This window comes from Nuphar pumila, chromosome 9 (assembly GCF_984573655.1).
Source record: "Nuphar pumila chromosome 9, dmNupPumi1.hap1.1, whole genome shotgun sequence".
In the NCBI taxonomy this organism is placed as follows: Eukaryota; Viridiplantae; Streptophyta; class Magnoliopsida; order Nymphaeales; family Nymphaeaceae; genus Nuphar; species Nuphar pumila.
Window position 1 is genome coordinate 1,654,549 of NC_143257.1, and position 16,659 is coordinate 1,671,207.

General features: G+C 38.4%; 1 protein-coding gene across 1 annotated transcript; it reads left to right on the top strand.

Annotated features, from left to right (window-relative positions):
* Window positions 1-11,943: 11,943 nt before the first annotated feature.
* Window positions 11,944-14,350, top strand: LOC149828170 (tubulin beta-2 chain-like). The gene is made up of 3 exons (XM_090016777.1): window positions 11,944-12,337; window positions 13,169-13,438; window positions 13,512-14,350. Exons 1-3 carry the CDS (start codon window positions 11,944-11,946, stop codon window positions 14,189-14,191), a joined length of 1,344 nt encoding a protein of 447 aa, XP_089872903.1. The 3' UTR covers window positions 14,192-14,350.
* Window positions 14,351-16,659: the final 2,309 nt, after the last annotated feature.

The window sequence follows — 16,659 nt, forward strand, 5'->3', positions numbered from 1 at the left end:
TCGTACTATGTCGTCCAACATGGTGTTAGTGATAAGATGTCATTTTTATAGGACACTTTTGGGGCCTATTTAGAATCTGGGTGCTGGGATGGGCGTTCATGCATTTGGTGTTTCCGGGGCAAAATCTTGGCCAAACGCCAATGGTGGCCACGTTTGGAATCTTGGTGGGACGGGTGTTTATGCATTTGGTGTTCCCTAGGCAAAATCTTGGTCACAAGCTCATGGTGGTCTTGTTTGAAATCTTGGTATTGGGATGGGTGTTTATGCATTTGGTGTTCACGAGGCAAAATCTTAGCCAAACATCAATGGTGGTCGCGTTTGGAATCTTGTTGGGATGGGTGTTTTATGCATTTGGTGTTCCCGAGGCAAAATCTTGATCAAATGTCAATGGCGGTCCCTTTTGAAATCTCGGGCACTGGGATGGGTGTTTATGCATTTGGTGTTCTCGAGGTAAAATCTTGGTGAAACACCAATGGTGGTTCCGTTTAGAATCTGACTGGGATGGGTGTTTATGCATTTGGTATCCTCGAGGCAAAATCTTGATCAAATGCCAATGGTGGTCCTGTTTGGAAACTCGACGCTGAGATGGGTGCTTATGCATTTGGTGTGCCCGAGGCAAAATCTTAGTCAAACGCCGGTGGTCGTCATGTTTGAAATCTTGGCGCTGGGATGAGTGTTTATACATTTGGTGTTTCGATCACAAAATCTTGGTCAAATGCCAATGGTGGTCTCGTTTTAAAATACCGACGATAGGATGAGCGTCCATGCATTTGGGATGAGAAGCGAGGCCCTTTCTCCTTTATATTTACACTAAAGGATGGATTTGGCAGCTACCACCTTCTAGAGGTGGTGGCTAGCAAAACAACTGCCATTTCCTCAAATGCATCAACTTTATAAACACTCATCCCAGCTATCGACATTTTCTCAAATGCATCAACTCTATAAACACTCATCCCAACTATCGATCCCAAACAATGTTGTCAGTATTCACCTGAATCGGTCGATACGTATCCTATCAGCCGAAAATTGATATGATAGTAATGTTATTTTTTAATAAATATAAAAAATACTTAAAATTATCTTTTTAATATTATTTTAATATTTTAACATATATCATTCAAACAAACATGAAATATTTTTAAAATTACTTTACCCGATTCAGAACGATTCACTTGAGAATCGGTATCAATATCGACCAATTCACCTGAATTGTTGGCCAAACGATTCAGGGTCGATACCAATGCTGACAACATTACTTTTAGATACACTTAGAGGAAACAACATTTGTTATCCTCGTCGGGTAAGGAACCTCATAGTTGGTACTCACAGGGGGTTGTAGGAGGGTGGGCATAGGGCTGGCCTGGCCAAGGCCCGTTTAGAGTCTGGCTCATCAAGGATGGTTCAGCCCATTTATTAATGGGAGGGTTTTGGCCCGGTTCTTAATGGGCTTGGGTTTGAACAGCAACCTATGACGCAACCCATTGACCCAATAGGCCAATGTTCATGCCCAAACTCATTTGTAGGTTATTTTAAAATGAAGTTCATAAATTAATTTCTATAATATCAAAAGCAATAAATTAAGTAAAATTTTAATGTACCCAACTAATTATCTTTTTATTTTTAATTACTAAATAGTATCTTTCTAGTTCCATAAAATTAATATAACTAAATAGGTAAATAATAACAATTACAAAGTTGTTATGCAGCCAGCAACTATGAAATTAATTAGGTAGCTCAGGCCTATCAAGTTTGCCCAGTATCCAGTGAGCGGACTTGAGCCCAACCCATGTATAAAACGGGCTGAGTTTCAGCCTGATAGCTAATGGGCTAAAGCCCAAAACCTTGACTCAAACTTGACCCATAATGGGTCGGGTCAACTTGGCCCATCAGGTCTCCCACCAATATAGGGGAGTTGTTTTCACCAAATCTAGTCTCAAGGATGTGTTTAACATAGTCAAAATAGTAGGAATCAATTCTTACATTATAATATTTTGATGTAAAAATATTTTTTTTTATAAGACATTGATTTTTTCTCATGAAATCTAACATACAAACATCAGACAAACATGTTGGGTTTCCCTCCTTATGAGACCCATCTATCTTGAAAATAAATCGTTTGATAACTGATCATTTATGGCATCATCAGTAGTTCGATGCATATTCATTATCGCGGCAGAATTCTCAAGCACGATGCTTGATCTTCTCGAGAACGTTTTGGAGTATTCACTGGATAGCGATTTGTAGAAGTCCTCATAGCTGAATGACGATTCAGTTGTTCAGAGTTTTGAGGATCAACGATTTGTCGATGGCGATTTGTGGTTAGTGCTTTAAGCTGCATAGTGATTTATTTCAGTACTCGCTGGATAGCGATTTGTTTTAGTACTCGCTGGATAGCGATTTGCAATATTCGCTGGATAGCGATTTGTTTCAGTACTTGCTGGATAGCGATTTGTAGTACTCGTTAGATAGCGATTTGTGATAAGGCGGTTTAGGTACATTGTAAGTTGTGCAAGACGTTTAGTCTTCCGCATTGAATGTGGATCTCATCCTCTATTTAAGGGATTGATGAGAGAGAGAAAAAGAGAGTTGGGAAAAAGCAGGAAGAGAGTGTGAGATACACTTTTAGAGCACCGAAAGGGTATGAAGAGAACAAAAGCGAGAAGTGTTGCTACACTTCTTTTAGGACAGCTTCATGAGGCTGGTTCTTCAAAGCATTTGTTCTTTGTTCTTCGGTGAGGTATATCCTCTTTGTTCATTTCGTTACACCTTCGTGTGTTTGTAAGGGCTTATGTTCTTTGGCCATTTTTTGTAAACCCTATTTGATAATAGTGGAAGGTGTTGACCTATTGGTCACCATGGATGTACCTCAGTTTGAGAGGGAACCACGTAAATCTTTGTGTGCTTCTTTTATTTTCGTTGTTGGTTTACCTTTCTTCCACTGTCATCGTTATATTGCCTCCATCGATTCACACTTGTGAGAATGCCAGTTTTTCTTCAACATCTGGTATCAAAGCCTTGGTTTCTCTAGTCTCAGTTCGTTATATTTGTGTGTGAAGTCATGGAGAACAACATTGGTTGTATGATCAGTTTAAATTGTACAAACTGGATGACCTGGAAAACAAAAATGGAAGACCTTTTGGTTTATAAAGATTTGGATAGACCTATAGAGGGTGATAGCGGCAAACCAAAAGAGATGAAAGATGACGAATGGAGAAAGCTAGACAGGAAAGCTATCGATTTCATTCGACAATGGATTGATGATAGTGTATTTAATCATGTATCCACAGAAACTTTGACGCATGGTCTTTGGACCAAACTAGAAAGCCTTTATGACATGAAGACGACAGTGAATAAGGCCTTTCTATTTCGAAAGTTTATGAACCTCAAATATAAAGAGGGCAACTTTATTGCAGAGCATCTAAATGAGATCAAAAGCATTATGAATCAGTTGGCCACAATGAAAATCGCTTTTGATGATGAGTTGCAAACCTTGTTGCTCCTTAGTGCCCTTCCTGAGAGTTGGAAAACTTTGGTGGTCACAGGTAGTAACTCCGCACCTGATAGAACGGTAACGATGAGCCAAGTTATCAACAGTCTGCTGAATGAAGAAACTAGGAGAAAATCATCAGGTTCTTTCCTCTCTAGGCACTTGTGATTGAAAATCATGAGAGAAGAAGGAGTAAGAGCAAGACTCTGCACTATCGTGACAAATCCAGAGATCACTCACAGTCGAGTTCAAAGAAAGACGTCGAGTGTTATTATTGCCACAAGAAAAGGCACATGAAGCGGGAGTGTAGGAAGCTCAAGTTTAAGGAGCAAAACAAAGAGAAAAGCTCAGAAGAAAAGCAAAGTACCACAACAGCAATCACAGATGGAGAGCTCATGGTTATCTGTGATAGTATTAGCATCAATTTGATCGATCAGGAGACTGATTGGGTAATTGATTCTGGTGCTTTATTTTATGTTACCTCGCGGGCTGATTTCTTCACCTCCTATTCGCAAGGTGATTTCAGGAATGTTCGAATGAGAAATGAAGATGTGTCAAAGATTGTTGGCATAGGCGACATTTGCTTGAAAATAAACGTTGACTGCAAATTATTGTTCAAAGATGTTAGGCATGTACCAAACATCTGACTAAAACTGATCTCTACCGAAAAGTTGGATGATGAAAGCTACAACAACACCTTCAGTGACGGAAGGTGGAAGCTAACCAAAGACTCCTTTGTGGTAGCGAGAGAAACAAAGACATGTTCCCTTTACACTTTGCAAGAGAAGATCTGCAAGAGTGTTGTGAATGTTGTAGAGACTGACTCATCCACAAAATTATGACATAAAAGGCTTGGGCATATGAGCGAGAAGGGGCTGCAAGTCTTGGTCAAGAAAGAGCTCCTAGCAGGGGCTAAAGGTACATCTTTAGAACCATGTGTTCATTGCTTTCATGGTAAACAAAATAGGATTTCTTTCTATAGAAGCATTGCATCTAGAAAATCTCATGTTCTAGATCTTGTACATTCTGATGTGTGTGAACCTTTGAAGGTCAAGACACTTGGTGATGCATTGTATTTTGTGACTTTCATAGATGATCACTCTAGGAAAGTATAGGCTTATACATTGAAAACTAAAGACCAAGTTCTAGATATATTTAAGCATTTTCAAGCTATAACCATGAAGAATTTGGCTACAGACTGTATAACCCTGTTGATAAGAAGGTGGTCAGAAGTTGAGATATTGTCTTCTTGGAAGATCAGACCATTGAAGACATTGGTAAATTTGAGCCATCAGAGTCTAGTATAGGAGATCTTGTTGATTTAGATCCTCTTGATGCACCGGTTGTTCATGATTTCATGGAGGAGGTGTCACCTTCTCATAATGATGCAGAGGAAGGAAGTGCTGAGACAGAAATTGATGGGGAGCCAACACCTCAAGAACCACTTCCTCAAACTCCGATAAGAAAGTCTACTAGAGAGAAACAGTCATTCAGAAAATACTTATCAAATGAGTATATGTTGATTACAGATCAAGATGAGCCAAAAACTTTTCAAGAAGTTTTGGAGGATGAAAACAGATCTGAGTGATTTAAAGCAATAAAAGAGGAAATGAATTCATTACATGAGGATCACACCTTTGATCTGGTAAAGCCACCTAAAGAAAAGAAGGTGTTGAAGAACAAATGGGTCTTCAGGCAGAAGATTGATGGGAACGTCTCTCAATTTAGATTCAAGGCACGACTTGTCGTGACAGATTTTGGTTAGAAAAATGAGTTGACTTTGATGAGATCTTCTCACTAGTTATGAAAATGTCCTCCATCTGAATTGTGCTTGGTATAGCAGCAAGCATGAACTTAGAAGTTGAGCAGCTTGATGTAAAGACTGCATTTCTGCATGGTGACTTGGAAGAAGAAATTTATATGGAGCAACCTGAAAGCTTCATTGACAAGGGCAAAGAACACCTTGTCTGCAAGCTGAAGAAGAGTTTGTATGGATTAAAGCAAGCACCAAGGCAGTAGTATAAGAAGTTTGATTCTTTTATGACTGAGGATGAATATTCACAGACCATTGTGTGTTTGTGAAGAATTTTTCAGATGGTAACTTTATCATTCTCTTGCTTTATATGGATGATATGCTGATTGTGGGTCAAGACATCAGTAAAATAAGCAAGCTGAAGTTGGAGCTGAATGTGACTTTTGTCATGAAGGATTTAGGTTTAGAAAAGCAAATTCTTGGGATGAGAATCGTTCGTGACAGATCATATGGGATGATCTGGTTATCTCAAGAGAATTATATCAAAAAGGTTCTTGAGAGGTTCAACATGGATAAAGCAAAGCTTGTTAATTGTCCTCTTGCAGGGCATTTCAAACTTAGCTCAAGTCAATGTCTTGCAAATGATGAAGAAGAAATCGAGATACAAAAAATTCTCTATGTTTCGGCAGTAGGTTCTTTGATGTATGTTATGGTCTGTACTCCACCAGACATAGCTCATGTTGTTGGACTTGTTAGTCGATTTTTGTCAAATCTAGAGAAAGAACATTGCGCAACAATGAAATGAATTCTAAGGTATCTTCAGGGGACTTCGAAGATGAGTTTGTGTTTTGAAAACAATGAACATATTCTCGATGGGTTCACAGATTCTGATATGGCTGGTGATGCCGATAGTAAAAAATTTACTTCTGGGCATTTGATTACTTTTGCAGGGGGAGCAGTTGCATGGCAGTCGAAATTATAAAAATGTGTAGATCTCCCCACCACAAAAGCTAAGTTCATTGCCATTACAGAAGCAAGTAAGGAATTATTGTGGTTGAAGAAATTCTTGCAAGAGTTGGGCTTGAAGCAAAAAAGGTATGCTCTTCACTGTGATAGCTAGAGTGCAATTCACTTGAGTAAGAATTCCTCTTTTCATTCAAGATCAAAATATATTGATGTTCGATACCACTGGATTCGAGATGTCTTGAATGACAAATTGCTGCAACTTGAGAAAGTTTGCATTGATGATAATACATCAGATATGTTGACTAAGGCATTGCCCAAGGACAAGCTTGAGAAGTGTCGGTCTCTAGCAGGGATGGTCGAAGCCTCCACATAAGTCGGGAAGGGGGAGAATTATTGGGTTTCCCTCCTTATGAGACTCATCTATCTTGGAAATAGATCGTTTGATAACTAATCATTTATGGCATCATTAGTAGTTCGATGCATATTCATTATCGCGACAGAATTCCCAAGCACGATGCTTGATCTTCTAGAGGACGTTTTAGAGTATTCGCTGGATAGTGATTTGTAGAAATCCTCACAGCTGAATGACGATTCAGCTGTTCAGAGTTTTGAGGATCAACGATTTGTCGATGACGATTTGTGGTTAGTGCCTTAAGCTGCATAGTGATTTGTTTCAGTACTCATTAGATAGCGATTTGTTTCAGTACTCGCTGGATAGAGAAAAAGAGAGTTGGGAAAAAGCAGGAAGAGAGTGTGAGATACACTTTTAGAGCACCAAAAGGGTATGAAGAAAACAAAAGCGAGAAGTGTTGCTACACTTCTTTTAGGACAGCTTCGTGAGGCTGGTTCTTCAGAGCATTTGTTCTTTGTTCTTCGGTGAGGTATATCCGCTTTGTTCATTTCGTTACACCTCCGTGTGTTTGTAAGGGCTTATGTTCTTTGGCCATTTTTGTAAACCCTGTTTGATAATAGTGGAAGGTGTTGACCTATTGGTCGGCATGGACGTACCTCAGTTTGAGAGGGAACCACGTAAATCTTTGTGTGTTTCTTTTGTTTTCGTTGTTGATTTACCTTTCTTCCACTGTCATCGTTGTATTACCTCCATCGATTCACACTTGTGAGAAAGTCAATTTTTCCTCAGCAAAACATAATTTAAAGGTGAGTTTATACTAAAGTTAACATGTAAAACACATTTGGAAGGTCATATATGCAAAAAAATTATCATATATCTATATCTATCTATCTATCTATCTATCTATATATATATATATAGTGAAATAAGTCAGTGCATGTTGATATATGGTCATCATGCAAAAAAAAAATGCATCGCGCACTAAAGACCTTTTCCAAAAAAGTTCCAGTAAAGGTCTGAAACCTTTAATGATGCTTTTAGTTCACCATTAATGACCTTTTTCAAAAATATGTTCAACTTTTAGTGGCACACTAAAAACACCATTAAAGGTCTCAAACCTTTAGCGGGATCTCTCATGGCGCTTTTAGTGCGTTACTAAAGGTGTTTTTGCTCAAAAATTATATTTTTATGTAATTTTTTACATTTTTTGCACGATCGGCATGCTTTAGATCCGATATATATATTCCTTAGCTATGACTGAGGGTGGCAAACATTACCCTCATTAGTATATTTGTATTATTGTGTATTGGGTGTGCTCGCACCAAATATGAATAAGAAACTATAAATAAAAGTATCAAATGTTTGAAAAAGCTTGTCCCAGTTGTTGGGCAAGGGCATGCCATAGAAATTTGGCTTGTGATATACATTATAAGTGAAATATCGAGCTCATTTCTATTCACATTTTGGGGAAATTTCATTTATGAGCCGACATTTTGCTGATCTTAAAATTGATCTTCATTTTTTTTTAAATTCATGATATGTTTATATGTTTCTTGGAAATTGCCAAACAGGGACCTTAATTTGACATCCATCATCTCCAAAAAATGTGATTATTTTTTGTTTCATGTATTGTCATTTGGAATTTAAAAATACTCCTTCATCCTTGTAAGAAAAAAAAAGATAAATATGTTGAACGATTATAAAGGTAATTATAGTAATATGGAGTTATGATTTAACTTGAGTTAATAGATAATAACAAAGGTAGGTCTTTTGATTGGTAGTTTTCAAGAAAATAGAGGCACATTTCTTGAAATTAAAAAATATGAGGTACATTTTATGAAAATTCTCCTAACGTTTTCTCATACAAACAACAATTTCTTTTTATAAGTGAGAATTTGGCAAAATAGTTTTGTTTTCTATAGCCACTCAAGGCAGAGTGATCGTTGAGCCCCGCCCGGGGGTTTTTTCTCGCTTCGACGAGCATTCCTCGTCATAAAAAAATAATTTATTTTTTATATATACACTATTTTTACAAGACTTTCATATTATGGTTTACAAAAAACTATTATACAATAATGATTGGTTATGCATATTTAACTATTTTAACTTATAGCTATCTTCAAAAATATATATACTTCATAGGAATAACTAGAATATGAGAACTGGAATATAAGAACTAGAAATATGGGCATTTTCAACACTTTTTTTTGTAAATCCAACCATGTGGATGTGCTTGACATGATGAATTTGCTAGGAATCAACCATTGGATCATGTATTTTCGATAAAAAAATATGATTTTTGAATGCTTGAATATTTATGAAGATTATAAGCCATTGATTTTAAAACCTAAAAAAAATCACGTTTATGCATCAAAATCGGATGATTCAACAGTGGGTTCTTATAAATCCAAGCATTTTGATCACATTTGTACGGTTAGATTTAAGAAAAAAGAAAAAAAATCTATGAAAATAATGGTTCACACATTAGTTCTCATATTTTCAGTTCTCATATTCTAGTGATTCTACTTCATAATTCATATCAACCTTTTAAAATTTTATAGAACTTTTAGAAAATTTATCTTTTAAGAAAAAAATTCATTTAGGGCCTAACTTTTTGTCAATTATGACAAATAAAAAATATCTATTTGCACATTTTTTCAGTTCCTTTAATAGAATAAGCGGGCTCTTAAAAATGCTACAAGGTTTCTTTAGCAAGAATCCAATAATTATGTCAAGGCAAGCAGAGCCAGTGCAGCTAGGTCAATGATCTTGAGGGCCGTTTCTCTATGTAAATATATAAAAAAAAGGTTTTTTTTTTACAACTTAAAAATTCAACATCCCAAATTATTCAAAATTTTTATAGATGAAATGATGTTATATCCAAAGCATCCTGGCAAAAGAGATTACGCTGAATGCATTTGTAAGATCAAATTGGTTGATGAGCCTTGCATCTAGGGGTGTCAACCGGTCATGTGTGGTTCGGACTTCGGTGAAACCAGACTTCAACCAGATTTTTTGGTACGGTATCGGGCCGAACTCAAGTCTAATCGGGTATACTATAAGAGAAACCATACCCAGACCTGATAAGAACTACATGAACCATACCCGGTAAAATAATAATTTTTTATCATTTTTACATTGAAAAATTACATGTTTTTAATCGAAACTCGGGTAGGGTCCACTCTGGTATAAAATTTCACAAACTATATTGGGGTCCATGTATATTAATCTGACCAATTCGGGTCCAGACCTGAGACTTAACCGAGTCTTCTTATTTGTCACCATACCCCGAACCTATAGGGTTTTGTCCGAGTCGGGTCTGGGTAAACCCGACCCCGTTGTCACCCCTACTTGCACCCATGATTTTCAATTAGGTTGGATTCTCAGGTCATGATCAAATAGCATCTTTTTGCTGGAATGATGACAATGGTTTGATGCCAATTTGTGTCTTCTTTTTCATTTTTAACACAGCTAGCAATGTATGTGCACCATACTTTACATTATTTGTGAATGATTGGTCCCTTGGTGGGGTTGCTTTTGTAGTTTACAAATGTATCTGATAATGTTGGTGGTGGTTAATGATGATGTTCCAATCCCATCCTTGCTCTACTTTAGTTTTTTAAATTAAAAAAATTAGTAAATTTAATTTACTTTATATGTTTCAACCCTAACAGCCAACCTCAATCTCAACTCTAACCTTGAGCTGATCCCAAAACTGGTCAGCTTAAACCAAGCTGAACTCAAACAGGCTGGGTTCAACCTTGAGTAAGCTTGTGTGAATTGACTATTGATACTAACAAATTACTTTGCTCGTGAGATGATGGCTTTCCTGCCCCTCTCAGTTAGAAAGTCATTTGGTGTGAAATGGTTGAGCCTCACAAGATTGTTTAAGTGTGAAGCCTATTTTTTATTTGGATATAAAATTCATAATTTCCGCTGATTCAATTTTGCAATAATCAGGGGTTGCAGAGGGTTTGATGGTGATAGCTTCAAGGCAATTTTTTTGAAAAGTAGTTTTGTAATTTTATTGTAAACTCTTTGTTGTATCCAACAATACTTGTAGATTCTATGCCAAATTCCTATACTCCTATGCAAAATTCATACACTTCTACTTAAAAGGCATCTTTATTTATATTATGTATCTCAATAAATAAAGAAGAAAGCTCATTGCACTAGTTGACTTAAGCAATTTTAGCAGAACAACATAAATTTCTTGTTTTTTGTTTGATTATTATTATTATTATTATTATTTTTTTTTTGGCTTTTTTGTCATTCTCTAACAAAGAGAACTCGAGTCACACTACACTACCAAACATCCCAATTGCAATGAGAAATTATCACCTAAACACCTGGTAAATTCTATCATCTCAACAAAGCTCAAAATCTGAGATCAGATCTAAAGGATCCAAGTACCTTTGTGAGATGCTTCATGCTTGGCCCTAATGGTAGAGCTACAGGTCAGTGCTCACCTTGACCCGAATGTTGTGTCTTCTCTTTCTCAAGCCACCTAATTCATTTCTCTCTCTCTCTTTATATATATATATATATATATATAAACTGCTTTATTCAAATCATGGTTTAAAAATTCACTGAGCCAACCCAGTGACTTGGTTCAACTCATCATTTCATGTTTTAATCGTGACTTGGCCTAGTCATATATATATATATATTATATTTTGTAGGTGGTATATAATTACATATATTTTATAAAATATTATATTATATAATATAAATAAAATTATACATTAAGTATATTATAAAAATATATGTATATTATATATGATATGTTAATATAAAGTTAACATTCTCCGACCCACGAGTCAATCAAGCATGAGCCTCAAGTCATTGGGTTTTAAAACTAAGATCGAAATGATATAAAAAAGTATTAAAAATATTAAAATAATACTCCATTCATGTCAGTGGCCGTGCTAGTGTGTTATCAAGTCAGGACTCGGGAGACGTAGAAAGTGACTTTTTGCCTTTTTTTTTTTACGATGGTCTTTTTTCAAAGATAGAGTTGAATGACAAAACTACCCTTAAAAGTAGGCAAGGGCATGGTCCAGTCCCATCATTTTAGAAGGTCAACATCGTCATTATCCTCAACTAACGGTTATCTGAGGAAGGTTGCCTGGATCTCACCCCGTTCACATTCAGGTCTGTCGTTGCAACATTTGAAATTCAAAACTGTAGATTCTTTCCCGCCGTTGGATAGGCGACTCCAACGGTCAGCAGCAGCCCAATTCAAACATACCTGAATTGAGTCGTTACGGCCCCAATTCTCTCTCTCTCTCTCTCTCTCTCGTGCAGCACTTGTTTTCTATATAATTCCCTTCGTCCACACCTCCCATTTACTCTCTCTCTCTCTCTCAAACAGAGCACCCCAAAATGCGTGAGATATTGCACATCCAGGGAGGTCAGTGTGGCAACCAGATTGGTGCCAAGTTCTGGGAGGTGGTCTGCACGGAGCACGGGATCGACGCCACCGGCAGGTACCATGGCGACTCCCAACTGCAGCTTGACAGGATCAATGTCTACTACAACGAAGCGAGTTGCGGCCGCTTCGTGCCCCGGGCGGTGCTCATGGACCTCGAGCCGGGGACCATGGACAGCCTCAGGTCCGGGCCTTACGGCCAGATCTTTCGGCCGGATAACTTTGTTTTCGGGCAGTCTGGCGCAGGAAACAATTGGGCTAAGGGGCACTACACGGAGGGAGCGGAGCTCATCGACTCGGTTCTTGATGTTGTGAGGAAGGAGGCTGAGAACTGTGACTGCTTGCAAGGTAACATCATCAGACTGTATTTTGTGCTCTCAAACTATGTAGTGCTGCTTTGGTTGGTTTGTTTCTATTTCTCTGTGCGTTGATTTTGGTTTTCAAGGATATTTGGGGGTTTTGAGTGTATGGTGTGAGTTTGGCATCTGGTTTAAGTACTGTTTTTGCTGTGGGTGCGTGTATGTGTGGTTTTCTGAAGTAGAATGACGAATACAACCCATTCAAAAGATGGACAACAAATAAAGAGCGTGGAGGTTCGAGTCCTCTTCAAGGCATAATATTGAGAATGCTCATTGAATGAGCCATTCAATAACAGATCTCAGATCTAATCGATACTGATATACCCAGTATCTGTTGATATGAAGTATTCTGGCTATCCCCACTATCCGAGTCCAAGCTGTTCTGATCACAGACTAATGAATGGAGGAGCCAGCATATCCTTCAACAAAAATTGGGAGAGACTACGCTAACAGATCGCAAATGCTGCTCAACTTGTGATATGTTAGTTCAGCATCAGGCCGGCCTGGCAGGATTAAGCCCCGATAGGCCTGACCTAGAAGTCAGTTGTGATCGGGCTTGGGTGTGGCTCAGGCCAGGCCTGTTGAGCCCCATGTATTTTAAGCATCGGCCCAGTCTGAATCAGGCCTAAAACACAGCCCCATGTATTTTACAAGCATTCAAACATTCCCTGCATCCTCGTTATAGATGAAACTTGTTATGGAAAAAATGGAGGCATAGTTCTCAAATTGAACTAGTCTCTTTGTTCACCGTTATACTTTTCTGTGTTTTTTCTCCTGTTAGATGGCCCCAGTTGATATGTATATTATCTTGTATTTGAAGGTTTTCAGGTGGCACACTCCTTAGGAGGAGGAACAGGGTCTGGAATGGGCACGCTACTCATATCAAAGATCAGGGAGGAATACCCAGACAGAATGATGCTCACTTTCTCTGTCTTTCCCTCTCCTAAGGTGTCCGACACGGTCGTCGAGCCTTACAATGCAACACTCTCCGTTCATCAGCTCGTCGAAAATGCAGACGAATGCATGGTTCTTGACAATGAAGCTCTCTACGACATTTGCTTCAGAACTCTAAAGCTCACCACTCCTAGCTGTAAGCTTCCTGAATAGCTCTCAAACATAGTTGAATTATGGTCTCTAACTTTGAATCTCAATGTTGCTTGCAGTTGGTGATCTGAACCATTTGATATCATCAACCATGTCTGGCGTAACATGCTGTTTGAGATTCCCCGGCCAGTTGAACTCTGACTTGCGAAAACTGGCCGTTAACCTGATTCCGTTCCCACGTCTGCATTTCTTCATGGTGGGTTTTGCACCTCTTACATCCAGAGGCTCTCAGCAGTACCGCGCTCTTACAGTGCCTGAACTAACACAACAAATGTGGGATGCCAAAAACATGATGTGTGCCGCCGATCCAAGGCATGGGCGGTATTTGACGGCATCCGCCATGTTCCGCGGCAAGATGAGCACAAAAGAAGTGGACGAGCAAATGATCAATGTTCAAAACAAGAATTCCTCTTACTTTGTGGAATGGATCCCCAACAATGTCAAGTCCACTGTCTGTGACATCCCACCAACAGGGTTGAAGATGGCATCAACCTTCATCGGAAATTCGACTTCGATTCAGGAGATGTTCCGCAGGGTGAGCGAGCAATTCACAGCCATGTTCAAGAGAAAGGCCTTCTTGCATTGGTACACTGGAGAAGGAATGGACGAGATGGAGTTTACAGAGGCAGAAAGCAATATGAATGATCTGGTTTCAGAATACCAGCAGTACCAGGATGCAACTGCAGATGAGGAGGGAGACTATGAGGAAGAAGAAGAAGAAGAAGGTGCAGAGATGTAATGTGGTTATAGTATTAGTTCCTAAGAGTTGGATATCTGCAACTTCCAGTTGCCTGCTTCGTGTGGGATAGGTGCTCAGTTGTATTTTTGTTAGCATTTCTAGGTTTTCCATTTTTCTTTTTTTATTTCCTAGAATTGCTATAATTATGTATGAAGTAGCATAAGAATACTATATATTATTCCAATTTCTAGCTACTCAATTATTGGTTTTATTTGAAGGTACAATGAAATCTTAGGCAACCAATTTCTAGCGTTGGTTGAGTACAAATGAATATTTAGAAACTTTAGGTTTGGTCGATGTAAAAATGAGCCCAAGAGTTGCGCACGCAAGGTCTTGAGGACAAAATGAAAATATTAAAAAAATATAACTAAAGGCAATGGCAGTTTAGATCCCAAATTTATAATTAAGTCAAGGGGAAATATTTTATTGCAACTGAGCCAAAATGAAAATTTATTTAACCCGATTTTTTTATTTGGGTGGGCACCAAATATTGAGAGAATGCGGAGCAGATTGAGGGAAGGAGGTGGCCTATATAACAAACACAACTCCTTAAATAAGAAAGGTGGTGGCCCCTTGACAGAAATTTCCACGCACGATTGAAAGTCGAAATTTGATAAAAAGAAAGGTAAGCATTTTCATCATCAAACGGGTAGAAAATCTGATGATTTTCGAACGAGTTTGCGCTGCTGATCGAGCGGAAATCAGGTCTTTGGCGGAATTTGTGCAAACATGACTTTAGCTGCAGTTTTTCAACCACTGCTAAGGGCGGAAATCAGGTCTTGGTGGTTCAAAACTGCCACTAAAGGCTAAAAAAAAGACACATGGCAGAATGCCGCACGTTCGAGCTCGTCCGACACCCTGGATCGACCTTACAGGTTTTTCTCTCTCTATAGGATGGAAACTGCTAAATGAGACATGGTATTGGATTTTTGGTGTTCTTTTCTCAATTCTCAATATGACAATTGAAATATGCATTTTTGATGAAAAAATGATATTTAGAGCCTCAAAAATTTATGAAAATTGTGGGCTGTTGTTGATTTTTGAATTCTTACTAAATGCATCAAAATCAAATAATCCAATAATTGATTCCTGTAAAAACAACACTATATATGTGTGTGTGTGTGTGTGTGTGTGTGTGTGAGAGAGAGAGAGAGAGAGAGAGAGAGAGAGAGATTTTCAGGTCACTCAAACCGAAGGGAATTCTTCGTATAAGAATTTCTCATTTTCAAATGTGACCTTATGTAATTCCTTGAATAAGAAAGGCAATGGCTGTTTGAAAAAAAATCATCACTAGGCTATGCCCATGATGAAATTTCAAAATGAAAACCCCTTTAAGAAACACTACAAGATCAAGTTATATTAGGAAAAGCCACGTTATTGGGGAAATAAACTTGACAAACCAGGTTCTTTTCAAAATGAAATAAACATTTGAAGAAACTACTAAAGATTGAGTGAAACGAAATATCTGGAAGTCTTTTCTGGAGGTATTAAGTTGCAGAGCTTAAGCAATGGTTGAGGACATCCATGGGGGAAATAGCTGTTGTTTCAAAATGCTAATTTTCTGGAATTGCTGTAAGAATGCCTCTCTCTAGTGGTTTTGAATGGAAGTGCAGTGGATAAAAATGCAAAACGAAAATGAAGTGGATAACTTCCTCTTTGCTGCCCACAGGAGGCCCTGCACACCTTACCAGGGGCCCCGCTTAAGGTGCTCCAAGTAGAAGAGTGTCACGAGTTCAATATCCAGGATGTGCATCCCTCACTACAAGGACAAAGAGAAGAGGTGACATTCCCAGGGGCCCGCTTAGCTGCAGGTTTTACATTGGTAAGGGGCGATTGGCAAAGGGATGGTTCAGGTCCCTGAGGGAGTGTGCTCATGAATCTATCCCCAGGAACCCTCAATGGTGGTTTGCTTCGTTATAACAAAAAAAGCCTCCCTCTTTGCTTGTGCATGTCAAGTTCATAAATCTTAAAAGGATTCATCAAAGTTACATTTGCAGATCTCAATAACAGAAGCTAGCTGAGATGTGCATGCACGGTTAGTTTGTGGAGATTTTACACCAACTGTTCTCCACTGTGGTGCATATCAATTATGCAGGAAGATTGCCAAAACACACATGCTCATACACAGCCATCCATATGCATAGATGAACTCGTGTGTACCACTTTCTTGATTGATTTCATCAACAATGCTCATACACAGCCATCTATTATTAAGGAAGGTCAACAAAAATGTTCAGTCACAAGAATGTGGAAATGAACTCGTGCTTGCTGTTTTCTTGTTTGATTTACACCAACGATTCTCCACTATGATCAATATCAATTATGCAGGAAGATTACCAGAAACACATGCTCATACACAATCATGCAAATGCACAAGCGGGCTTGTGCCTGCCATTTTCTTGTTTGATTTACACCAATGATTCTCCACTACGCTTCATGCATACCAAGTGACCAAGTATGTAGAATAC